The sequence below is a fragment of the Acipenser ruthenus genome, chromosome 7 (genome assembly GCF_902713425.1).
Source record: "Acipenser ruthenus chromosome 7, fAciRut3.2 maternal haplotype, whole genome shotgun sequence".
Taxonomy (NCBI): domain Eukaryota; kingdom Metazoa; phylum Chordata; class Actinopteri; order Acipenseriformes; family Acipenseridae; genus Acipenser; species Acipenser ruthenus.
Window position 1 is genome coordinate 16393242 of NC_081195.1, and position 27450 is coordinate 16420691.

The following is a 27450-nucleotide window of genomic DNA, read 5'->3' on the forward strand; positions in this document are numbered from 1 at the left end:
ACTCACAGACATCAGCCTAATTTTTGGTTTTTGTTTTTTAATAAGGCTTTACTTAAAGTAATTTCCTCCGGCTCCACCAGTTTCCCATCAGTAAAAAGACTGGACTTTCTTAGGGTATCAAATAGTGTGCTCTGCTCCCGTGACTTCGGCAGAGTTTGAGAGCTCAGATAAAAACTCATTCCTGTAAATGTGAGAGTGCCAGAGAAGAGCTGGCAATTATGTTATATAAAAATGCACGTCCAGTTGCTACATGTGGCTTGTTCTTACCAGAATTTTCAGCCAGCAGTTCTGTCAACTTTGTTAGGGTGTGCCAATGCACATCATTTTCAGTGCAGGTTTGTGGGGTACAAACCTTCACAGTAAATGTTGTGACCTCACAAAAAGTATTTATGAAATACAGTAGTTACTGCATTTTATAAACTTGCTCTATAACACATTATTAGTGTATTTTTAAGTATATTAAGTACATATTAAGTGCTCAAATAGTATTAGCCATATATATCCCAATAAAATGTTGTATAGCCTACAGTAGTCTCTGCATATAGGAACACCTCCTAAGAGAACACTTCACCTAAGAGAACACCCTTGTGGTGATACAGATTTTTCCCATTGTAAATGGTCCACCTAAAGGAACAGGAACTTCGCTTAAAAGAACACCTTTTTGGCATTGCTAGCGATTCGTTCACAACTGATACAGTACTGTTTTGTAACCTGATAACTCATCATCATCAAACTTAAATTCAAATGGTTTATCAATGTTTTCAAATGTGACTCGCCATCGTGAGAATGTCTTGATGCACACTGATTGGTTTATTAAATCTTTCCAGAACCGCCGTCATATCATTGCCTCGTTTTGTAATCTGATTTCCACAAGTGCACCTCATCACTACAAAATGGCATGTAAACAAACGGCGAAACGTGCCGCTGTTTCTCTTGTTACAAACAGTTGGAAATTGTTCGAGCTTCTGAAAAAAACCTGAATCAGACACAAGTCACTGAGCAATTTTGTGTTTTCCGTTCTGGTGAGTTGCTTCACCATTCTGTTAAATAGATTTGTGTCCCTCATGTCCTTTGTGTTCATCACCTGCAACATTAAGGCACATTTTGACAGGATGTAAGGTGGCTCTTAGCCAAGGACGGTTTACTTGGCGCCATGACCAGGTGCTGCGATGTTTGGCCTTAGCATTGGAAGACAAGCGTAACATGACCAATAAGTTGCCACCAGTTCCATCAAAACATTACACACAAAAGACAACATTCCTCCGCCCAGGAGAGCAACCACCAAGAAAAGGTGTTAAAACCAATCCTCGCCCAGGACAACTGGAAGCTGCTAGAGACTGGAATATGCTGGCAGATGTTGGTCAACGGCTTATTTTTCCACCTGAGATTGCCACCACTAACCTTCGACCAGATATTGTCTTGTGGTCTAGATCAGCACGCCTTGTTCACCTAGTAGAGTTAACAGTGCCATGGGAGGACGCTGTAGATGAGGCGTATGAGAGGAAGAAACTGCGGTATGCTCAACTAGCCACTGAAGCGGAACAGCGAGGATGGAGAGTTCGGGTTTACCCAGTGGAAGTGGGTTGTCGAGGATTTGTGGCACACTCTACAACCCGGTTTCTCAGAGACGTCGGATTCAGTGGCCAAGAGTTGCGTCGCACAGTGAAGAACTTATCTGAAGCAGCAGAGAGGAGCAGCAACTGGCTGTGGTTGAGACGGAAAGATTCTGGCTGGGGACAGGTAAGTAAGCTGGGCTGAGTTGAGTGGGGGACGGAGGGGGGTGATTCTGGGACGCCAGAATCACCGTCGAGCCCTCTTGAGGTGTCGTGGGCTAGTCGACGAAACACTGAGGATGGAAGGTGCCCACTTGAAAACCCCAGAGATGTACCCTACTTAGCTCAATCCAGACGGTTGTCATGCTGATGCGCTGGGGAGGCCGCACTTTGGTTGATCCCCGGAGCCAGCATCGCAGCCGTTGTGTGTGCTGATGCGCCAGGGAGGCAAAATAAGCTGATCCCTGGAGCCAGCATTACACTTCAGCCATTAACACCAGACAGAAGGATATCTACATCATCATATGGAAGGAAACGTAAATGGATGGAGATGCATATGGATCACATTAGTTTACTGTAAAGCTACGTCTTAGTTGGTGCTTATCTTGGCGAGAGCCGAGTTCAAATCAGCATGAAGTTTTAACATCTACTCTCGTGTAATGGAAATCGTGCATGTCTTGAATGTTGCTCCTGTACAGATATTCAGAATTAATCTAGAGCTGCTACTGCATTTTTTACCGTGTGTAGGGGTGCTGTGTTAATTAATTTAGTTTGACAATAAGGTCTCCACACACCAGACGTGAAGCGCTTTGTCCTGCGATCAAATGGTACTTTCGTTGCAACACTACCTTTCACACCAGTGGCAACAGGCGCGCGATGTGATCAGCTGGAAAAAAATCACACGTATGATAGTCCGGTTATACTCTGTTAATTTCATATGTTGATGCACGTGCGTCATGACAAGTAATAAATATTTATTTATTAATTCATATTGTGTGCGGTGGTCAACTCTGTCTTAAACACTATGGCTAAGAGAACACTTTGCTTGCTTCCCGAGGGGTGTTAGCCAGAGACTACTGTATATAATATATATTTGTGTTATGTACAAGTGCTAGTCATATTTTTCATAACTACAGTACTGTGCAAAAGTTTTAGGCAGGTGTGAAAAAACGCTGTAGTGATGTTGAGATCAGGGCTCTGTGGGGGCCATACCATCACTTCCAGGACTCCTTGTTCTTCTTTACGCTGAAGATAGTTCTTAATGACTTTCGCTGTATGTTTGGGGTCGTTGTCATGCTGCAGAATAAATTTGGGGCCAATCAGATGCCTCCCTGATGGTATTGCATGATGGATAAGTATCTGCCTGTACTTCTCAGCATTGAGGAGACCATTAATTCTGACCAAATCCCCAACTCCATTTGCAGAAATGCAGCCCCAAACTTGCAAGGAACCTCCACCATGCTTCACTGTTGCCTGCAGACACTCATTCGTGTACCGCTCTCCAGCCCTTCGGAGAACAAACTGCCTTCTGCTACAGCCAAATATTTCAAATTTTGACTCATCAGTCCAGAGCACCTGCTGCCATTTTTCTGCACCCCAGTTCCTGTGTTTTCGTGCATAGTTGAGTCTCTTGGCCTTGTTTCCATGTCGGAGGTATGGCTTTTTGGCCGCAAGTCTTCCATGAAGGACACTTCTGACCAGACTTCTCCGGACAGTAGATGGGTGTACCAGGGTCCCACTGTTTTCTGCCAATTCTGAGCTGATGGCACTGCTGGACATCTTCCGATTGCGAAGGGAAGTAAGCATGATGTGTCTTTCATCTGTTGCAGTAAGTTTCCTTGGCCGACCACTGCGTCTACGGTCCTCAACGTTGCCCGTTTCTTTGTGCTTCTTCAAAAGAGCTTGGACAGCACATCTGGAAACCCCTGTCTGCCTTGAAATTTCTGCCTGGGAGAGACCTTGCTGATGCAGTATAACTACCTTGTGTCTTGTTGCTGTGCTCAGTCTTGCCATGGTGTATGACTTTTGACAGTAAACTGTCTTCAGCAACCTCACCTTGTTAGCTGAGTTTGGCTGTTCCTCACCCAGTTTTATTCCTCCTACACAGCTGTTTCTGTTTCAGTTAATGATTGTGTTTCAACCTACATATTGAATTGATGATCATTAGCACCTGTTTGGTATAATTGTTTAATCATACACCTGACTATATGCCTACAAAATCCCTGACTTTGTGCAAGTGTACCTAGAAGAATTGATGCTGTTTTGAAGGCAAAGGGTGGTCACACCAAATATGGATTTGATTTAGATTTTTCTTCTGTTCACTCACTTTGCATTTAGTTAATTGATAAATATAATCTATTAACATGTCTATTTTTGAAAGCATTCTTACTTTACAGCATTTTTTCACACCTGCCTAAAACTTTTGCACAGTACTGTATATTTGCACAAACAAGTACCGTATTTACACAATACCAAATTCCTATGATTGACCCAAATACATATTACTGTACATCATATCTGTCAGCTCCCGTCACAACTTTTTTCCCCCATACAGAAGGTCACTGCAATGTGATCTGTGCAGGTCTGCCTGAATCTGCTAATATTTTTTTAATTATTACTGTTAATGTTATACCTGTGCACCTCATCTTATACATTTCTCCTGCACTTCATTCTGAGACCACATTACTGGTTTATATGCATAAATATGTATGTATTTTGTTTAAAAACGAAATTACTTACTCAATAGATGGTTTGTTTCCAAGTAAAAATGTTTAGTCACATATCCAGGATAGCACTGACTTTATTTCACAAGTGGCCTTCAGTGGCAATTATAGATAATTGGATATCTATTCTGCACTCGCTTCCATTTAATCTTATCTGACACAGTATAACTATAATGCAAATATTTACTGTTCACTGGAACAAAAGAGTAATGAAATGAGTAATTTACTGCCTGTCAAAGAAATTCTTGCTCACTTATTTAAATACCCATTAACAATAACGTCTTTATGACATGCAAGATAAAAAAAAAAATAGTAATGGGTGGCCACAGGGATCACTTTTGCCAGTTATTCGGATAGTTCACCTGACTGTCCACCCATATTTGTCCGATACCCGGCTGTGCACCCCCTACTGGTCAGGAGAAGGCTTGGCAGGTGTACCTCGCCTCCATGGTTGAGTAGCTTTGCAACATCTTCTGGTTTTGAAAGGTAAACAGGAGTGATTGGCTTGACAGCAGATATTCAGTCTGCCTAAATCATTAAGTGGGTTGCAGCAGTGAGGTGAAGTTCAAAATGGGGAGAAATAGATCTCAAAATACATGTTGTTCCCCCACAAATTAAATCATCAGGCCTTTTGTTAAAGGCTGTGTTTGACAATTTTTTTTTGTGGGGGATGAATTATTCCTGTATCAAGCAACCTACATACTGCTAAACTATTTATACTTCTGCATGCTTAACTTTGAAAAATGAGCACTAATCCTAATTATAAACTGCGGCAAAAGCATATCAGCTCCTTAATATACAGTATAATTAGCTCAATTAAAATCCCTTGTTCATAATTGTATGACTTTATGCTGTAAATCAGTAAGGTAAAATTATCCCAGTGTGAAAACTGCACATTTTAAAAATAGCAACGTTTCCAGCAGAAGTTTAATCTGCAACATTTTGAATTCTCTTAGCCGGCAACTCTTAAATCATGATGTGCACTCATCAGAAAACATGCTTGTCCAAAATACAGCTTTTTTTTTTGTTAACCATGGGGTAAGGTGTCAACATTGATTTTTCGTACAATTAGACAATATAGGTTAACGAGAGACACAGTGGCCTACAGACCATGGTTCATTATTGTTACATCACCATCAACATTTTGAAAAACTGACTTTTTACAGATGGCTGAAGGTCTTTAACATGACCAAGCTGAAACCATGACAACTCATAAAAAAAAAAAAGTGCCCAAAAAGTGCGGGCAAGCCCTTGCAATAGATTTTAAGGATCCAAGTACACTAGGTTTTTAAACATTCAAAGAAATTATGTTATTTTTCCTGGGCTACTGGACATGTTGTCCTTGTAATTACCACACCCATCCCACATAGCTGAACCCAACTGAAATGGGTTGTACAGACTGACCATTTACCTGGCTATAATCTTGGTCGTGCTCTGTATTTGTCTCGGAGCTTGATTTGGATCTTTTAGACTTGAAACTGTCTTCAATGATTTTCTCCAAGTCCTCCAAAGCTTTCTTTTCGGCGTGTGGCGTGGTTTCTTTGAATCGTAGCTGAACCTCCACTGCATGGCAAGGGAGGTTTTCCTTATTCTTGTCATCCCTAAAAAAAAAAAAACAACATTAAAACATGGGCAGCAGTGTGGAGTAGTGTTTAGGGCTCTGGACTCTTGACCAGAGGGTCGTGGGTTCAATCCCCAGTGGGGGACACTGCTGTTGTACCCTTGAGCAAGGTACTTTACCTAGATTGCTCCAGTAAACACCCAACTGTATAAATGGGTAATTGAATGTAAAATAATGTGATATCTGTATAATGTGAAATAATGTATAATGTGGTATCTTGTAACAATTGTAAGTTGCCCTGGATAAGGGCATCTGCTAAGAAATAAATAATAATGTTGTTGTCATTATTATTTTAAAAGAATTTCAAATAAGTGGTTCCCAGGGCTTCATGAGGTGGTCCTACACTCATTTCTGTACTAAGCTCAATGTGCTTCCTGTTTTCTGGGCCAACCAGTATTGCTATTCCTTCAGAGAGTTGTTAGCCAAAACAGCACACAAAAATAACTGACAGTCAGTGCCGTTTGTTTTGACAGAATTGGCACAAAGAGACTTACATTTCCTTAAGACGGCAAGCATCCTCCTGCTGTCTTAGCAGCCGCCTGCGGTCCCTTGCAGATAAGGCTGTCAAACTGAGTCCCCGGTGGATGGCATGGTTTTCTAGAATGTGTCGTATGAAGTGCTGCTTGGAACTGGTGACACTCTCCTCCCGCACTACCTCGACTTCTACTGGGGAGCTTCTGTAGGCAACAGGTGAGTTAAACAAAGATATGTTTATATGTGTTGGCGGGTCTATTTACATTACAACAAACTGGTTAAGCCCGTTTCATAGAACCATACCTAAACCTTTACTATACAAAACTCATTGAAACACCTGCCCGTATTACTAATTACATAACACACACCTCTATACAGCAAAACTACAATTTAAATTGCTATAATGCCTCTTATAAAGAAAAACATCGTCAAAATATGTCAGGGTAGTTTGTTTTCTGTTTGTTTGGATGACTTTAGCTGATGGGACACAAGTCTCTCTCTTCTTGAAGCCAGCTTGCCCCCTGTGTCACTTAATCCAATCAGAGATGTTCCTATTACTACCTGCAGAAACATGTGGTTCTAAGTATAAGTAATCAAGCCCTGATACTGTAGTCCAGGATGCAAAACAGAAATGGCAACAGAAGTAACACTTTTGTATGCAAGTCATAATTCATAATACTTAGTCATACATAGACTAACTAATCCATTATGTTGTTATTTAATTCACAATAATTAACAGTAATTACAATAGTTTTATAGCAAGCCATTTTTTATTACCCAAACAATACCTTGTACAGAGAGACAAAAGATAACTGTCTTATTAATTTGTTTCTTTTGTTACTCATTAACTCTGCAATTCTAATTAGTTTCTGTTGGGTACTGTTAAAGCATGACTACATGTCCCCCCCCCGGGACATTACCAGCTACTTACGCCAGTCAAAGAACATTATTTGAAATACCCTCACTTCAGAAGGATGTGACAGCACTGTGGACACCAGATCAGTGCGTGAATTTAAACACAGCTGAGCTTGTTTTTGCATTTTAAACTGTGTGCATATTTCTGCCAACATGTGCCATTCACCAATATAGACTTATTGACCCAATTTCCAGTTACTCAATTAATTTAAAGCGCATGCCATAAACTCTGTACATGCTGTAATCTACTGAGAGCCAGAGCACAATGGACCCCTGTGACAGAAAGACAATGATTCTTGGTGGTAAATCTCCCTCGACCTGTGAGGGCGCTAAGTAACGGGAACAGAATACTCTGGACTAGAAAAAAGATGGAGCTTCGGTACACTAACTCATTGACCTGGAGGGGAAATGATGTGGCAGCTGCAGATCATAAAAAGCAGCTGCAATCGTTTACCAAGGGGTCATGAGTGACGGTATAAAGAGGGGTCGAAGCAATGTTATCTGTTCCTTCGTTTTGGTTATTATAATGGACCCGGAAGGACGTGTGTTTGTGGTGGAGATAACCGTGAGTGTTTTGTTTTGTACTGTCTATTTGTTACTTGTATCACTAGACAGCTAAAGCCCGCTGCACACAGCCCGACTCAAGCCACGCGTTCCGGAGGCCGGCGCAAACCCGGAACAACACTTCACTTGTTTCACAGTAATTTGTATTGTACCACAATAACTAATTCACGCACTAAAGGGACTTGTGTATGTGTCTTGTGTTTAATGTGGGGATACAATAACGGGACTATTATTTCGTGACCAGCTTGTGGATTATAAACATAAGTAATACACGCCGATGTATTACTTGCCATCATTATTATTTACTGTTTGTTTCGCAGTCAGTGCTCTGGACAAAACAAATAAAAACAAACCTTTTCACTTGGATTATAATTGTCTGTCTGTTCTTTAATCACCTGCACCTGCACACTATTAACTACTTTGCCACAACCCCACGCAAAAAAAAATATACATTTTAAAGTATCTGTTTCTCCACTACTATAAATACATATTTCACAAAGTCACTTTTTTAAAGCCATACTTCTTTTCTTATTAATGTAATATTCCCACGTCCCACAATGATGTTACATTTGTTTAGCCTACTGTAACCTATCAAAAAAAGACACTTGTAGACAGTCCAGTTAGTTTACATTACACATGTAACTTCAAATTTACAATGTTTCAATATTGGCTTGAAAATACCAGTTCTGTCAGTGCATTAACCTGCTCAGATATATTTAAAATAAGCATGACAGGTTGTCAAAACTGAATGTCACTAGCTTGTTTCATAATTGTATTTTTTTTATTAAAAAACTGTTACTTACTCTGTTATTGCTGCACTGCCTTTGGTGGTGGCTTGGATGCTGAAACAAAACACAAAAGAACATTAGATAAACCAACACAAAGGCATTAGCTATGCTTCACAATGGTCTCACTGCAATAGAAGCCTGCGTGCCTGCCACTCGCACATACCACATGTTCATAGTGGAAGCAGCCAATAAAGCCAGTCTTGGCGCTTTCCCCCAAAGCAATATGGCCACTGAAAAGTGTATTTAGAAGAGAGACGATGGCGGCTTCAAATTTTGCGAGACTGGTTAAACACAACTAACCAAAAGCTATATCGGGGAAGGCACTGTATATATTCACAAATGACCAAAACAATGTGCTTTTAAAGCTTTCAGCTGGTCTAGAAAAATATATCTACACAAAATGAGAGATGATGGTCAAAGTTATTTTTAGGATATTTAAAAACAATACCATATGGTTATCTTTCTGTATACTGCAGTATACTGTAACAGTTTGGAAATATTAAAGCATGTAGTGAGACAAACTGATGTTAAAATGAATGTTTATTTCATGCAAATACATTAACGTTTAATTTTCATTGATTTCCAACATTCAGCAGCTAAAGGGTGTCGTTCATTCAAATATTCCACGACAAAGTTGAGTGCAGAACAAAAAAAAATGAAACTACTGTGAACACTCACTGAGAGACTGAGAAATCAACTGATCAGTCACCACTTACATGGAAATACGTTTATTGTACATGCAACAAATGATGTTGAACTTCATGCAGGGCTGAATGGATTTCACATGATCATGCCCTCTTTTAAACAGGAATATGTCCTTTAGAGATCAATGCTGGCTGTGCTGACGGTCAGTGGGTCAGTTTCCACTCTGCAGCATGGCTCTCATCATTCAGTGCATGTGAAGAAAGGATCGCATGCAAGCTTTCTGGAGTGGAATAATAAATGATACATTATTTTACCAGCAGCAAAAGCATTTCTGAATAGCCTCAGTGCCCAAGTTTTAAATGTAGAGCTCTTCACTCCATTACTCTCAGTGTAAAGGGATTCTTGGCCACACAAACAACTACTGTTATACGAGAGAGAAAGAAAGAATAACCCACGATGTAGCCGTTCAATGGCATGGTATTCTACATGATTACTATTTTTACAAATGGGGCACAACCCCCCCCCCCAAATGTACAGAATTGGTCCAAAACTTAGAAACACCATCTGTCGCTCTGTCACTGTCCATGGCCAGCTAGGATAAATAGTATGTGTAGTCTAAAAGATGCTAAACATTGTCGTGTTCTCCTGAATGGTCATTTTAAAATAAGTGTCCCTCATACTGAAGCACCTGTCAACCGAACAGCCATCCCTCTATCCAAGTCAGATCTGCTGTCTTGCCAATCTGAAACTGACTTATAACACGGAAACGTTACTTTTTATTTATTACAGAATACAGGTTAGAGGGGGCTCCCGAGTGGCACATCCAGTAAAAGCACTCGCGTAGAATGCAGGATACGCCCTATAGTCTGGACGTCGACGGTTCGAGTCCAGGCTATTCCTTTGCCGACTGAGGACGGGAGCTCCCAGGGGGCGGCGCACAATTGGCCGAGCGCTGCCCGGTGGGAGAGAGGGCTAGGTCGGGCAGGGTGTTCTCCCGGGGGGGGTACAAGTTTATCAGTGTGTGTTAGTGTTACATAGGCTTTTCTGCACAATTAATATCCTTTCCTACCTCACAATTAGCCCTGAGGACCTTTCAGAGCAATTAGCAAACATGGCAAATAATGATCATAAAACAACAGAGAATCACACAGAACACATCTAATATTATATTAAACAGTTAAGAAATTAAATATCAGAAAAATGTAGATTATATCCCTTTAAATAATGTGTTTTCATGGTCTGTTTTTATCAAGAAAATAAGGTTTGGTATTCATGAGACTGGAATGTCAGTAACATAATTGCTTGTGTTTTTCTTCAAAACAAATTTTAGGGGACAAGTTTTGTTCGGGGAAAGAGATATCAAATTGATCTGCAGATCTACAGAAATATACATAATACTAGAAATTCTGAGTGGCACAAAGGCTTCAGTGAAAACGGATTCATTGCACAGTGAGTCAGGCCTTCAATACTGTGAGTGATGTCTCTGAGCAGACTTCTCTGTAATCTGGTTAATTAAAAAATAATGTTTCCTTTTTGCTTCTCACCAAGATAATCTAAAATTCAATCCAATTTTGATAAAACGGTTGGGCCCATTTTTTATATTTAACAGTGAACATTTTATCTGTAGTCCAAAAAAACAATTCCTGTTCAGTCAGGGAAAATTGTCACTTTACATCAAACATATGAATTTTGTTTTCAGTATAATAGAGAAACAAGACAATAAAATCTGTTTCACACTATTTGCAGTGATAAGACTTAGTTGGAGGAACTTGAACAAAAAACTAAAGTGAAAAGCTAAAATAAAGGTAACTGTTTAAACTTGCGTAATATGATATTGTAAAAAAAACAAAACCAAAAAAACACTTCAATAAAACCAGATTGACAGATTGTTATATATTATTATTTATTTCTTAGCAGACGCCCTTATCCAGGGCGACTTACAATTGTTACAAGACATCACATTATACAGATATCACATTATTTTACATACAATTCCCCATTTATACAGTTGGGTTTTTACGGGAGCGATCTAGGTAAAGTACCTTGCTCAAGGGTACAACAGCAGTGTCCCCCACTGGGGATTGTCCCCCACAACCCTCTGGTCACGAGTCCAGAGCCCTAACCACTACTCCACACTGCTGCCCTGATTGAAAGAAACCTTATGAGTCCATTTTTTTTATTTTTAGTATGGCGTATATAAATGTATTGGTGGTATACCAAAGCAGAATGTCCAGTGTCAAATTTCATAAAAAGGTACTCAAAATTAACATTGGATAATAAATGCTGCTACTGTATTATATAAAAAGGGCTTCCATCAAGTTTTGACATAACAACAAGCTTACATTTGTTTTTTAAATCTTATTTCGAAGCAAAGAAGAAAAAACATAAAATGTGTTTGAATTACCTCATAGCTGGCAGAACATGGCAATGCATTGCAAGTGGCGTCTCCCCCGAGCGATCGCACTTTAAACCAAGTAACTGAAGTTGAGAAGTCTTTTTAACTTCAGATCTCTCTACAGTACCTCGAGACCAGCCCCTATAAATAGCTATGGGTGTTAGCCCTGGTGCAAGCAACCATTAGCCACTCTTTCACCCTAATCCTATTATTAAGATTTTTGTTTTATATAATTTATTTAAAAAGTTCTGCACACCAGGAAACCCTCATTAAGCTGGCTGAACCAGTTTGTTTTCTGGAGGGATCCAGAAAATTAAAAAACTAGACAAATACACATTTTGCATCATCCATTAGAACACACATTTCTCATTTGTCAGCGATTGCAGATACTGAAAATTAGAAAATCAAATATTTAACATGTACACCTGTTATATACAGGAAGACTATCCTAAAACCAACTTTAAGACCCTCCCACATGGATAAAGCTCATTTCATCAACACGCTTGTGAAGCTACAGTGACATAACATTGATTTTCTCCACTTGGATGTGGTAGACATAACAAAGGGTTGTACTGTGCCAGCAAGGAGCCTGTATCTTAACTCAGAGCAAAATAAATCACTGGACACTCTTGATTCAATCTGCATTATGATCCATATTCCACAGATGGAAATAGATCACATTTACTGAAAAGAACACCCCACTGTTACTGGAAGTAATAAGGATAGCCTTAGTACTCAAGTAACGGATTCTGCTCTAGTTTAATTAAATGTGTTTCAGTTACTGGTTATTTAGGCTTCAGAAATGCATAATGTATTGTAACATGTGAAGGAGTGGAAAAGGCCACAATCTGCTTTCCACCACAATCACGTCAACTGGAGGCTGGAAACCATTGGAGACTTGCACCTTGGTGTTATAAGTAAATAAATAGAACATTTCCTTGCAGCACAGGATACAAACAGTTCTGAGCACACCTTTACAGAATACAAATAGTTGCAGGCTAACGGCCACTAATACACAGATAGTTTACTTTTTACATTTTACTTGTTTTATATAAACACTCCATTTATTTACTATTGTATATTCTGTACAAAAATATTCTCCATAACAATAATTAACAATAGCAAAAATACATATTTAAAAACCATTTAACCCATCTTCCAGGTAAGCTTTTGTTTATTTTAAACAGTGATGGTTTTCCGTCACATAACACAACCCCTTTCTACATCAAAGGAGATGAAAATGGCCTCCATGTGATAGTACCAGGAAGAATGGTAAGGTTAAAATAGAAGATTGTAGCATTTGTTCTATCTTTCTAATGACAATAAATAAGATATGTAATATACATGCCAATAACATATTACAGCAGGCCACACAGAAAGCATGTGGAAATGAACCTTATATCAAATGCTCATGTCCACAGAATCAACAAAATTAGGAAGCACAGTTACTCAGGATATAACCTATAACATTGTTCGGTGTTTGTATCAAATACTGCCCCCTGTCCAAATGACAGTACATACTACTGACTACCTTTGGTCAAAAAAAACAAACATTCCTTTTACAATTGAAAGCCAACTTTTATAATTTGTGAAACACAATTTTAATATATCCAAGTATATAAAACAAACAATGTGTTGCTTATTGGAAAGTACAAGCTATTTATTCAGAAAAAAAAATATTAAAATTGTTTATAGTACATTCTGTTCGTGTTTGGGCTCAATTTTAAGCCAAACATCTTTTAAATGTTTACATTTTTGATAAGAATGAAGCAGAGGTTTTCTGCCAGGAGTAACAATAAGTCTATTAAACTGTCAGGTAGATATATTTCCAGAGATATTACAAAATAAACACATCTATAAAAGTGTCTACTGTGGCACTGCAATAAATGCGATATACGTTTCTAATACTAGTAAATCACAATTCTACCTAGAACCATCTGAAGGTATTCTGTGTTCTAGAACGTTCAATGACCATACCAAGTTTCTCCACAAATACAGTAGATGAATGGGTCAGTTCAATAGGACATGTTCAGATTGTGTGTAGATGCTCCTGGAGCATTTTTTACACTAGATTCAGAACCACACTTCTTCTGTCCTTCAAATCACTTTGTTTTACACAGCAACAAAATGGCCTCTTGACTTTAAATCACCTTTTACAGCATTATATCAGAAGTCACTGGTTAGCCACGAACGCTTTGGATTATTAAAACCAAAGCAAACCACAAGACAGAGCGTCACTTAGAGGAATGCGCATGTCACTCAGAAAGGCTTTTAAATAAACGACTGGGTCATTTTTTAATGTTCAACAAAATAGACAAGAAAAAACTTTACAGTAGACAGTAAAATGAATCTATAGTAACACTTTAGAATAATGGCTGCCAATTTATAATGAATTCCGGCTGAACATCATAGGAATAACACCTGAATATGTTATGTACTTCCTCTGGTTTTTGAAGTAATTTATTTTGATTTAAAACATTTAGGTTCCCCTTTCCCTTCCATCTGTTCCTAATGAACGTACAGTTTTACAAATTCATACCCTCTTAATCGCCCACCAGGGGATTGTGAGAAGTGTTCATTCATGCATGCATGAATGCATGCCTTATACATGTGATGAGCATCACTTGTTACAAAGGACCATGGAATGAATAGGGCTAAATCCAACATGAATTACTCAGATCTCAGAGGAAAGGCAGAAGATATTCAGGTGCTGTTGTATTCAGTCGGAATTCATTATGAATTTGCGGCAATTATTTTAAAGTGTTACCGAATATATTAACACTGTATATAAGTGTTTGCATAAATAACACTCCCAGAGCCAGGCTATCACACTAATATGCATCTTTGTAGAAGTTAAACCACAGGTAGTGCATGATATAATACAGTAGATATAATTATGACTGCTACAGCATACAGTGCAAGTGGAAATATTTTCCAGGTTTAAGTACAGTCTTAATCTTTGACAGGTCAAAGGGGGGGTGTTCTCTGTGTTTCTCTTGCTGTAGATTTGCTGCATCAGCACATAGTGCCTATTAATTCACTTTGCGTTTCATAATCTCCTAAACTGTTAAAGTGTTTAGTTATGATGCTGTATCTTGTAATTTTCCATGAAGGAAAATTAAGTCCTGTGACTTTGAAAGAAGTAGTTGTGGAAAATTTGAACTGGGCAATGAACCAGTTCGTCCCCATAGACATACATATTTTAAGCTTGTTTTCAAAGGGCTTAACCCATTTCTATTAAAATGGTAACACTTTATTAGTTCAATTAAATGAAGACTTAATATCCTCTGAATTTGCATAATAGTTATATATTTTTAAATCATCATTTATTAATCTTTTTGCATTCATTTGACATGTTTAACAAAGTAATATAGTATTACTTAGACTAACTCTAAGCAAGCCTGACCAAGGACTGTAATGAGGCCAGAATAAAAATGACCACTAGGGATGCAGTGAGGGTTATTCAATTAATCAAAACAGCATTGGATCTAAATACTGCCATTGTTTCAATAAATAATAAAGACCAACATTATAAATAAAATAAAAAATAATCCAAAAGTGCTTGGATTTTTCAGTTTACAGTGACTGTAAACATATGAAAAAAACGCAATTGGTTAAGCAGTTCTCTTAATACTATATGTAAAAACATACAGTAAGAGTGACAAGCGGACAGACTCCCAGACCAAATAACCTGAGCTAAAGAAAAAAGTTGAAATCATAACTGAATAAGCGTATCTCTAGATACAGTACATTGAAATATGTACTAGTGATGTACCTAATAAATCACACTAACATTTAATATTTCTGAGCACAGTAATGAACTGCTACAAGGCAATTTTTTTTTTTTTTTTTTACCTTGTAAATCCTGTTGTGCTCAGTGTGGGAGGAGACATTACCATGCTGTTTTCTAGCACCCGAGCCACATGAATTTCCCAAGTGGGGGAGCCTGATTCTGCTGTTCCCAGACTGCTGACCGGAACCCTGGTACGGGGCGTTGGGACAGGCATCCTCCGTTTTACCTGCCATAGAATTGAGACCATCATACATTATTGTCTGCGGTCTATTCAATTGGTCCTAAACAGTGGCAACCACTGTGAATGGAGGAAAAGGACAAGGGTCTAAAGATTACAAGCGAGGACAAAAAATGGTATATTTACTATGGATCTTGTGTCACCTTTAATGAGACTCCTATAGGACATATAGACAGAAAGAACTTGGCTAATGCCACATTCTAATTTTTTCTAATCATATGCAGTCCCACTTGTGCAATTTTATTAATTTTTACTACTATGCATGTTAATCAAGTCATTGCTTAAAGTAGCAAATCTATAAATTCACAGAGCCACCCTGAAAAAAGTCACAAAAAAACCAGAATGTGAGACTATGGGGTTTACATGATCAATCTGTACACCATTCCATTCAAGGTTCTAATGAGTTTGAAAAGACTACAAGGGAAATCTGGAGTCTTTGGTAGAAGCAAGTACAGCCAAATCATGTTGTTCTGGTTAAACCTATTGTTTCATCTTTTTTTTTAAATGTCTTTGCTGTACTATTTAGTTTTATTAAACAAAACTTATTTTGTGTTACAGTATTCCTATATATATATATAAATATATATATATATATATATATATATATATATATATATATATATATATATATATATATATATATATATACACACATACAAGCTTACTCTTATTAAGACAGACTTTTAAACCGATAGCTAGCCTTGTTTTCTGTTTTCACTAAGAAATAAACATACATATATATATAGGACTATAACCCATCAATTTTTGTAATCTGAACAAATTCTTAAAATACTTAAAAAAATACCCAAATACCCCCAAAAAATAATACAGGCCAGTATGTGTAACTATTTGTTTTATATTTAATATCATTTTGAGGGTATCTTGCTCTACCAACCAACTCTGTAGTCTCTGTAAGTCGCCTTGGATAAAGGCGTCTGCTAAATAACCAAATAATAATAATAATAATAATAATAACAGACAGTAGCTTTTTTTATTTTTTAAGTGCCATCAGTGACAAAAAAGCTTTCAAATCCCACATCATGAAACGGAAAGCCAGTTCAAGCTTAATCATAGGCAATCGCAGTTTCCAAGGAAACCAAGGCAGCACTTGTATTCTCTTTAGATTCCTTCCAAGCCAGCAGGTATCATCTTTCATTTAGTCAAGGAATGCATAATCTGCATTAAAATGTCTTGTGACATATCCTAATATAGTACCATGCACGATCCTGCTGTGTCTGGAACCGTGTTCTTGTCATCAAGTAAAAGGAACATCGTTATCCTGTTATACATCATCGTGACACAAAGTAAAATTAGGCATAGTGCTAATCATGTGAAACCAGCCAAATGTCAAACCTGAGATTAAAATAGTGCTAATCATGTGAAACCAGCCAAATGTCAAACCTGAGATTAAAAAATCCTACCTAAGATCTGGTCACCTTACAATGTGTTCCCATATAGATTACACCAATAATACTGCTCTTGTTTAGTGATCTATTTCTGTATGGCTTTCTGATTCTCTGTCCCACAGGAGCCTCCCTACTTGCACACTCTCATTATTGTTTCTCTCTGCTCTCAGATAGGCAAAGTTGTAGAGTTTAGTGCAGTACAAACCAAAATATGTGACTCTATAACAGTTATTAATCAAAAATTAATATATACACCAAAAAATCAAGCCAGATTTATAACCAATCCATAATAGTAGTGTGTGACAGGAAAAGTAAAGATTTTAAGTGATACTGCATGTATTTCTGGATGAGAGTGAGCCTGTTTTATTTGATTTTAGTTTATTTCCATTTACTAATGTTAACTTCAGTGGTTGCTGCTACCAATCCATAATAGATAATGTATGTGCAGCAAGACTATAATTAAGGCTTCTGATTTTCAGTTTTAACTGATAAAACCCGATAAAACACCCCCGATACAAAAAAAATGAAATTAGTGGATAGCCAATAAGCACCGGATAACACCAGAAAAACTGTGGAAATGCTTAATCAATTCACGTTGACTTTACCCTTTTCCCATTAAAAAATAAAACCTTCTACAAAAATAATAATAAATACATTTCCCAGTGCTGCTGGGCAATGTCCCGCCTTCCTGACTTGTATCTATCATAGATTCGTTCTGAATACTTTAAACCCGCCCCAACTACTGAGTGACAGCACATTCCTACATTTCTATTGGAGACTCTGCTTGCGAGATTTAAAACAAGATTACAATCAGGAATGGAGGCTTGTTAGCGGGATTTAAAGCTGTATTACAGTTAAGATACGGAGGATTTAAAACAAAATTGTGGTGAAATGTAAAAAAAAATGCCTACACACAAAAACCCCAGAAGAATGTGCCCGTGACCACAGGGATTTAGTTGTGGAAGACAGCAAAGGAAAGAACGTACAACTTAAGTTGGCAAGTACTGTCGAGTTACTATACATATTTTGACAGAAAAAAAACGCTCAAGCATTTTGGAAAGCAACTGAAAACACTAATTTCATACAGTATATCAAAAACAAAAGCCCCGAAAAAAAACGATTTACATAAAACTCGAAAATAGCTAAAAATAAGCACCAAAAGATACAATGAATAAAACCCGAAAAACAGAAACCCTAACTATAATACACGTCTGTGTGTGAAAATTTCTAGACATTTGGGTGTCTAAAAGGAACTCTCCTGGATCTGCTGTCTGAGACAAAAAAAGATTCTGCAGGACTAATAAAATGTATTGGAACTACTAAAACAAACAAAAGAAAAGTTACTTTTCTCTTGTACAATATCCAACAATTGAATTTGACCAAGTTAATAACTCAAAGCTTAATGTCTTTATCATCCACAAACTCACATGACCACAACATGGCAGCCATCTTAGAGAAATAAATGTAACTTTATTTCTACCTATGACCTATTTTCAGTCCAACCTTGTCTTACATTAAATTGCTTCAGCCGGGACACAACTTCTGCAAGAATGTACCACACAGGAGGGATTAAGCGGTTAGCAAACAAAAATAGTTTAGAGCATCTGCTTTTTTAAATGTGTTTCAGTTACAATAAGGTGGTAGAAGAAACAAAATGAGGCAACATGGGGGTGTCAGGTAACATTAAATAGTGTGTGTTGTTTTCTGACTGGCTACAAGATCATTCCTTTTCAGAAATAGCAATAACTTATTTTTTTTCAGTAATCAAAATTAAACATTTCTAAAATCAGCTGGGTCAAAAGCAGTCCTTTCATTTATAGCACTAAATATCAATGATGCTGTATCAGGATCACTCACAAAACCACAGATCACTCAATGACATATGGAAATGAGATACTGAATCAACCATTACTTTGGGACTCCTGCCCGGAAAAGCATTTGAACTGAGAAAGAGCAATAATGAAAAAGCTAGAGGTTAATACAAAGATCTTTTACTTAATGTACAGCATTGAAGAGTCTTTTAGGTTTATTTGTAGACGCAGCAAATTCTATTGCAGTACATTCAACAACCAATGCTTTTTACTTTTCAAATGTTTTAACTTTATTAATACACACTCACTGAGTACACAGTGAACACACATCCTTGTAAAGAGCTTCTCGGTCCAGGAGCTTTTTTTGTTCGTAAAAACAAAATTTTAATTACATTTGCAATATCCCTATTGTTAGTGTTATAGGTCTTACCTCAGAATCATTATAAGGAAATGTTAGAAAGTAAAGCAGGTATATAGCCCATATATGACCTGAAGACATTAGCTGTTAGGTACTGCAGTTTGCAGTAAAATAGGAAGAAAACGTATGCTTGTGGGTTCCAGGTTTAATGGAGGCAGATTAAAATAAAGATCCAAGGTACCGGCAATGGTTTCACTGATGATCTACTCAGGAAAAACCTCAAAAAGTAAGCCTAACCCTCAAATGTATAAAACACACATTAGAAATCACCTTTTTTGCAATGCCATTTGTTACAGTATACAGATCAGGATTTGACAGGGCCCTTTCTGAAAAGGACAAAACACGCAGATTTCTCCTTTCCCATCTGAATCTGCCATCATTGCACAACAGTGGTTTACTTCCCGTTATAGTAGATTAACAATTTTATGTGCGTTTGTTAAAAGCTTTAATAATTTTATTGGAACTATGTAAACGTGACATTTTTACAGTGGCACAGCAGGAACACAAACACTTGATCTGCACAAGAGGACAAAAAGTTAAGGAATGCCAAACTATAAATAGGGTCTACGTGCTGGTAGGTTGCAAGCTACTGAGGTATTCATGTGTTTGGTCTTTTTGTGATTTATAAGCTACAATCGTCAACTGTATGGCGTTTCTTATTATAAAAGCTTTTCTTTATGGTCTTCTCATCCAGACTGCACGTTATTACAAGAGACACCCTTTACTCCTCTCAAGTACTAACTTATAGAACAGTACAGTGAACCTACATTAACTAAGTAACTTTGCAAAAAGACAACCCTACTACAAGTGATTAAATAGTTATATTGTCTTACATGGAAATAAGTCAAAGAAAAACGATAAAGGAACTAAAAGCATCAGATCTCATCTCAAGTTAAGATGAGTTTGAGGAATGAAATAGTTTAGTTTGACTATTCCTTGGGAAAGCTGTAACCTTCCCTGCACAGCATCAGTGGAAGAATGTGCACCTAGAAGATAACCTGTTGCCAATGTGACACACAGAGGGATGCCAGCTGCAGGAATGCTGGAGGTACTAGAGAACAGCCCTAGATATAACAACTGAGTTTGTCTTGTAAAATCCAGGCAAAACCCATGCAAGTTTCCAAATGTTTAGTTTAGTACAGTGGCCCTCGCTTTTTTATATATATTTGGTTAGAGACACATTTTTGTGTTCTCAGAAGGTCGTGGGCAGGATCCTTTTACTCTCTTGACATTTACCAAATGGCACAAAAGCAGAGTAAGTTTGATTAAATGTCACCAATGAACAAGGATATATTACAGTTTGAACAAAAATTATTGTATTTCTTGCTCTTATTGTATTACTTGTATTGTAACACTTGAAATGTATTTGCTTACGATTGTAAGTCGCCCTGGATAAGGGCGTCTGCTAAGAAATAAATAATAATAATAATAATAATAATAATAATAATAATAATAATAATAATAATAATACAGGTGTGATACGACTTTTACATTTTGTACCAGTTTAGGTTGTCCCCATTGCAGAAACATGTTTTAGGGTCAGATCAAGAATTACACAGCCATTCTCATTGGTTGTAAATAGATAATATTATAATATTCAGAGTACCACTGCAGATGTGGTCTGGATTTTTTATTTCAAATCGAGTAGGCCCCACCCCTAGTCGTTCTACATTCCTAAAAATTGACATTTCCAGGACTTGAGATGGATTGATCATTAAATATTTTACTGGTGACCCAATGAGGATAGTGTAAAACATTTGACTTTTTAAAGACAATGAAACAATGCAATACATTATTGAATGAATTAACTTGTTGTGTACCGAAGTTCATTAGTTTTGAAAGGACTAACACAGAGGGATTGTTTGACTAACAATGCCAATAGTGTTCTTCAGTGAAAGAAACCCAAAAAGGTAACACATAATGTACATACTCTGCAGAATAACCTCTCATTTGGATTTTTATTTCTGTATTAATTATATATTTTTTTTAACACAAAGTGTGAAGAAAAACTGAGGCACAATTAAATTCTGACCTTGACTTCAATATCTTATTAGATTACTATGAATGGCTTTTCCTAAAAAAAGATTTAGCATATACAGGTAAAAAAAAAATGGGATGGGATGGGGGAGGGGAGGGCATACTGCCCCTTGTGGTTGCAACAGTTTTCAGGATTAAATGAAAATGAGAATGTACTTTTATTTTAACACCTCACGAAGTAAAAGTATATACAGAGTATAACTGCAACTAAACATTGCGTGCTATACAAGTGCCTTTTTTCTGCACTGAGGCCCCCCCAGCTCTGGCACCCCTGACCCAGCTGTATTACTGATTGAATTGTAGTCCTACCTCTGTATCAGTCGGTTCTGGTCCCTCCTCAGTTCTGTTACCAACTGCATCTTCCATGAGGACAGTAAAGTTCTTCAGTATATGTAGCAGCAGGGCGGTACGATGAGACTGCTCTTCCTGCATACTGGAGCCAAAGGGAACACTGTGGAGAGAAAGCAAACCCTGTTTGAGTCTGTATGGGACCTCTATATAATTTTTAAAATTATATCTCCGACCAAAAATGAAGGTTGTTTTCAGGTAATTTGTGCCTCTGTTGTGCCCCTCTCACTAAATTCATCAGGGGGGGAGTCCTAAAGCTAGTGATTCATACTCATCAGTAACAGTTTGTGACTTTAAGAATATACTAGGAAGATTTGTACCTTTTCATGGAACAGATAACCACCAGTCCAAAGATATTTTATGTCATCTTAACCATGCTTTATTTGCCATTCCGTTATTGAGTAATAACAGAATATCTGAACTTCATAGAAAACAATGGGAGAGCAGTGTTGTATAATTAATAATAGTGGGGGCTCCATGCTAATAAGAATTGTCCCTGCATGAGACTATTATGGTGTAACTGAGCTCCACGTGGTATCTGCCTCGTTTCTATTTGTTTGTACCTGTAAATTAGCTCAACAGCTCCCTCTAGTGATTCTAAACTAAAGTGCAATATAAAAGAGCTAGAAACTGAATTGGAATAAGACTTAATTCTGTTGTATGTTTTCAATTTGCAGTTTGATATTCAAGCATTTTTGCTTGGTATTACTATCAAAAACTATTTTATGGACATATTTTGTGGTCACAGTGTTTAGAGATTTCCGTAATTACAGTATGCCCACAGATGTTCATGGAAACAACCATTGCTGCCCAAAAACATTTTATTAAATATTATTACAACTTAAGAAATGTGAATATGTATATACTATTTTTAGTTTTAGAAAGAATTATAAAACATTTTTTTATTTATTTATTTTGGTTAATTGTACTGCTTAGAATGTTGAGCCTTATTTTTTAAGCATATGTAATATATCTCCATGTTTCCTAAGTGGTATGCTAATTCAAGTGGTAATACCAGCAACATGAATGGGAGCTTTTTGCTTTGAAAGGATAGATAGGTCAGTACGTGTGGGCACATTAAAATGTAAGTGTTGATGGAAACACTTACTGAAAGAAACAGGGCCCAAACACTATTGCCAAATTCTCCATGGTCATCTGATTGGACTGGCTGTGGGATGCCACCCTCTGCAGAAAGTTACAGAGGTATCGGAGCACACTGTAATGTTCCTGAGGTAGATCACCCAACAGCTTCTTCACGTGCTGGTTTAATTCAGCCTCGTCCTTATTACCTGCAAACAGCAGGTGGAGGAACAAGATTATACCCCTTTAAAAAATGATTTGATCTCCTTATACCCGTTCTGAAAAATGTGACATATGCTCATTGGTCAAAGAAATCCATCACTTGAAACAGGAAGCAGGGTTCCTGGCTACAGTAAAAGACATGGAGAGTAGATGCTGAGATTTTACCAGTGAAACAGAGCTCTCATGAATACCCTCCATTCCAAATGGGTTTGTAATGCTAGTTAATAAACTGCTTACTATATAGAGTATATCCCATTAACAAAAACACATATTTGTCAATGTCAGTAAAACAGTAGTAAATGTCCCACCTCAGTAAAGCATGAATGAAAATACTCACCTTTTGCAGAATCAAAAGTTATAACATTGTGAACGTACACACTTACCATACTTGTCTAAGTACTCCACTATGCTGTGTACAATCCATGGAACGCCACACACAGTCTGTCCATTCTCTCGAAGGGTCTCCAGGGAAACATTGAAGATCTTTGTATTTTTCTGAGGTAAAGACTCTGGGCTGATTTTTTTATTGTACTTTTTAATTTTCACAGATGATACCGACTGCTGGATGGAGAAAAAAACAAACAAAAAACAAACAAAAAAAGAGTTGAGTTTTTTCTTTAAAGTTTCAAACCTAGTAAGAGTCAAGGTAATTACAGTACTGCACTACAGTAATCAGTTACATATAATCAGATTACTTTTTTGAATAATTACACAAAGGTATTACTTAAAAAAAAAAAAAAAAAGTATATTGATATGCAATTACTATCTACACCAATGACCCAGATTGTATTGGTATGGACTGTTAATACATATTAATGCTCAGGGCAAGTTATCCTTTCAATCTGAAACTCATGTGATAGGATTTATGATGCTACTTAAAACATTTTTAATCTTTAAAGATATTGGTTGCCAGTAAAAAATAAACAGATATATATCATGTTTCCTTAGTAAGATGATAATTTCACTTTGGGTCACAACAAACAATTCTTCTTCGGCTCTTTCACCATTTATCCACAGAGAAACCCGTCACTTGAGCTGCAATGTCTCGTTGGATACTGTTGCCATAATCAATGGATTGCATTTGTTCCCTTACAGTACTTAAGAAAACTAAAGAATATCTGAGGACTTCTAGCACAGTTGTATGGGTCAATGGGGCCATTTATCTAGACTGCCTGCTACACAGAGTGCAGAGTACAGTCTGTACTTATGTTTTTTTTTTTTTGTACTACCCGTTAGTTTATCAAAATACCTAAGACAAGTGCAAATCATGGCGTGAGAAATCAGACATAACTGTTTTATATTACTTTAACAAAAAAAGGTATACAAAATTGCACATTCCCCTTGTTTCTTGCAGACAAGTAACCAAAGGGATGTTGCATGTACTGACTACTATAACGATTATTTTGTTCATAAGAAACATTTTAAAAGCAAACCAGATACAATATATCTGCAAAAAAAAAAAAAGTATAAACTTATACATACATAAAAAGAAGCACTTGTTCCCATGTTAGGCCTGTGAAAAGGAATATTCAATTTCCAAGTATGATGAGTGTGACTTCCCTTTTAGACTTTGGCAAATATGAAATCTCAGATTTCATAATACTAATAATTGATATTCTTCTGTGGTAATGCATTGCACCAGTTTTTCATTCTCTTTTTCTACTTTAGTTTTGGTAATCCTTTTTGTTATAGTAATAAGAAAGCATGCCAGCAGAACTAGATTTTAAATAGTATCTTACATATGTTGCTAGTCAGGTGACCAAAGCTCTTTATGTCAGGTAAGCTTAGTCACTGTCTCCATGGTGCTGTGTGGAGCTGGAAGTAAACACACAGGGGTGTGTGACTGTCTAGTTTAGTTCGTGCATCTTGTTACAATTCACAAGCATTTTTGCACATCAATTTGCACATGGGACCCTCGATGTGCAGTTTTGAAAGAAACACATGTTATAGCACACATGGACTTCCATTTTAAAACATATCTGGAACTACATTAGGAGGAAATGTGTTACACTTGCACCTCCTAGGTCATGTCAACTCAGCAGTGTCTAGGGGTCAAAGCATGGTACTGCCTGAAAGCATGTTAGACACTAGGGAAAGCAGCAGGTTGGTTACTGACAGGAATGAAGGCCCTAAAGGAGTAGAGCCAATTTCACTCTCCAAGTGAATACCAGAGATCATGTTTTAAAATGTCAATAAATGTTTACTAAAACATAGGATTCTTTCAAAGACTATACATGCCAGACCTGTATAGTGAATGGATGTGCATGACGTGGAAAGTATAGATTCATTTTGATAGCTACAATTACTTAAAGTGTAGTGCACCATAAAAAAATATATATGGGTAGATGTACTAAAGTGTTGCGTCTGTCGCAGTCGTAGCAAGCCACATGCAAACCAGAAGGAAGTGCAGCGTCAAATGTATTAAACAAACGCAAAGCAGCTGCAGTTCTTATTGGTGCTTTAGCCTTAAATGAATATTTAATTCTGGGTGTTCCTGCAGAAATGAGCAAAAACAGGGTGGAGATGAGAGTGCAAATGAGGGATCAAAAATATTATAATGAGATGTACTAAAGCTGCAGGCAATTGCGACACTTACAACTGCATCAATTTGTAAAGAAATTTTGAAAACATGTTTTCCCAGTCTGCTTTTTCTCGTGTGTTGCCAGTTGTGCTCAATGTATTTGAGGCGAACACCCAAGTACCTAATTTTCACTAAAGTCAGGGTGTACTTACAAGCCTTGAGAACAAATTTCTATGATATTTCTGGATTTCCCAGCGTGTTGGGAGCATTAGACTGCACGCATGTGCCATCTGTACAGGACCATGATCTATTGTGTTAATCATCTAGGCTACTAAGTAGACCAAGTTAAAAATAATAATAATTAAAATAAAATTTTAAAAAATCTAAAATCATTTAGGTTAAATTTAAAATAATATTTTATTCACATTATACACCAATGCGTAGCAGCATGATTTATTTTGTGTTTACAGTAGGCTAAAGTACAAAAAAAGTGTGCAAGGTATTCATTTGATTTTACTACTGTACTGTATACTGTATAGGCCTACTGTCAGGGCCAGATTAACCTATACGCAAATTCCGCTATAGCGTAGGGCCCCCAGCAGAATTGGGGCCCACGCGAGGTCGCGTTTTTTTTGGGACATTTGACAAAAACTGCATGCAGGGGGATGGGCCCACACACAGGAAGAGAGGTGCACCTAAGCTTGCTTTCGGTTAATTTTGTTCTTTTATGATGGCTAGGCATTTTTTTCTCGATTACAGCAAACCCGTCCATTCCAGTCATAAAATCTACAGCGATATGTACTGTGTGTAGTATAAACGAAATAATAATACAACACTAACATACCCCTTTTAACATCAGGATATTTTTTGGCACTGTAGATTTTTTTGACTGGAATGTAAGCGCAGGAAGGATGAACATAGTGTATCAATATAGATATTGTTTGAGATTGTTCTGTATTGGGCCACAGTTGTACAGAGAGACGTAACACCAGAAGTTGATGTATTACATTGCAACAGATATTACAAAATATTCTGCATTACAAATTATTCATGGGAAATGCAGGCCATGTATACAAAAGTGTGTGCTCTTTTATCTAGGCTATGGAGGGTCATTTTTGGATTGTTAAGACCCTCGGGTCCATTGAATTAACCTAAACAGCATGCATCTTAAAATGATTAAAATATAAACCTTTCTAGGTTTTTTCCATATATTTTTACAGAAATAAACTAATTAGACTAACATTCACTGTTGGATTTTTATTTTTATAACCTTGTCCCTTTTAACTATTATTTAAGCAGTGGTAGTATTTAGATCTACCGTCATTTAGATCTGTTGAATCGACCTCCCTGTTCCTTGTTGTTTTCTTCCCTTCCTGGTACTGCATGTAGCATCAGGTCATGAACTCTGTTCTTAATCCAGAGCTCTTGAGCAAGCTTGCAATAGAGGGCTGCTATGGTAACCAGTGGTAGGAGAAACATGGTAAACAGAACAACAGTGGTATAGGTCTGCTCCTGGTCAAGGTTGGTCCATTCTTCATGGCAGGAAGTGTAGTGTATGTCATACAAGGTCATACAAGCATACAAGTGTAGTGGAAGTCATACAAGCTTTCACTAGACTACAGCATGATTGAGCGTTAAAATATGTATTTAAGGGAATGATAGGACAGATGTGGCCCAGGATCTCGCCCTCCTTTGAGGTGAGACCTCTGACAGCTATCAGTCAAATAAAATGGACCCATCTAGGCCTGAAAGGGAGATGCAGCTGCATAGGAGGTAGTGTGGAGGAAAGAGTTAAGACAGCTTTTAACCCTAATGAGTAAACCATTGTGGAAGAAATAGGGGCTCTGGTCTCGCCTCCAAAATAGCCTCAAGCCTTCAAGAATGGAAATTTCTCAGTT

The 27450-nt window shown here is 37.4% G+C and overlaps 1 protein-coding gene across 4 annotated transcripts in view; it reads right to left on the reverse strand.

Annotated features, from left to right (window-relative positions):
• The window catches only part of LOC117415570 (protein FAM13C-like), a 37309-nt gene extending 13729 nt beyond the window's left edge, over positions 1–23580 (reverse strand). The window contains exons 1-6 of one of the 4 annotated variants that reach the window (XM_059026446.1): positions 23415–23580; positions 22838–23018; positions 21691–21832; positions 8654–8692; positions 6392–6574; positions 5688–5877 (exon numbers count right to left, since the gene is read on the reverse strand). In XM_059026446.1, the coding sequence (XP_058882429.1) occupies positions 5688–5877; positions 6392–6574; positions 8654–8692; positions 21691–21740 (462 nt within the window). In that variant the 5' untranslated portion in view covers positions 21741–21832; positions 22838–23018; positions 23415–23580. Of the gene's footprint in view, positions 1–5687; positions 5878–6391; positions 6575–8653; positions 8693–9354; positions 9564–11687; positions 12367–21690; positions 21833–22837; positions 23019–23414 lie in introns of those variants that run through there. The other 3 variants (XM_059026445.1, XM_034026090.3, XM_034026091.3) reach the window with 3 other exon arrangements.
• Positions 23581–27450: the final 3870 nt, after the last annotated feature.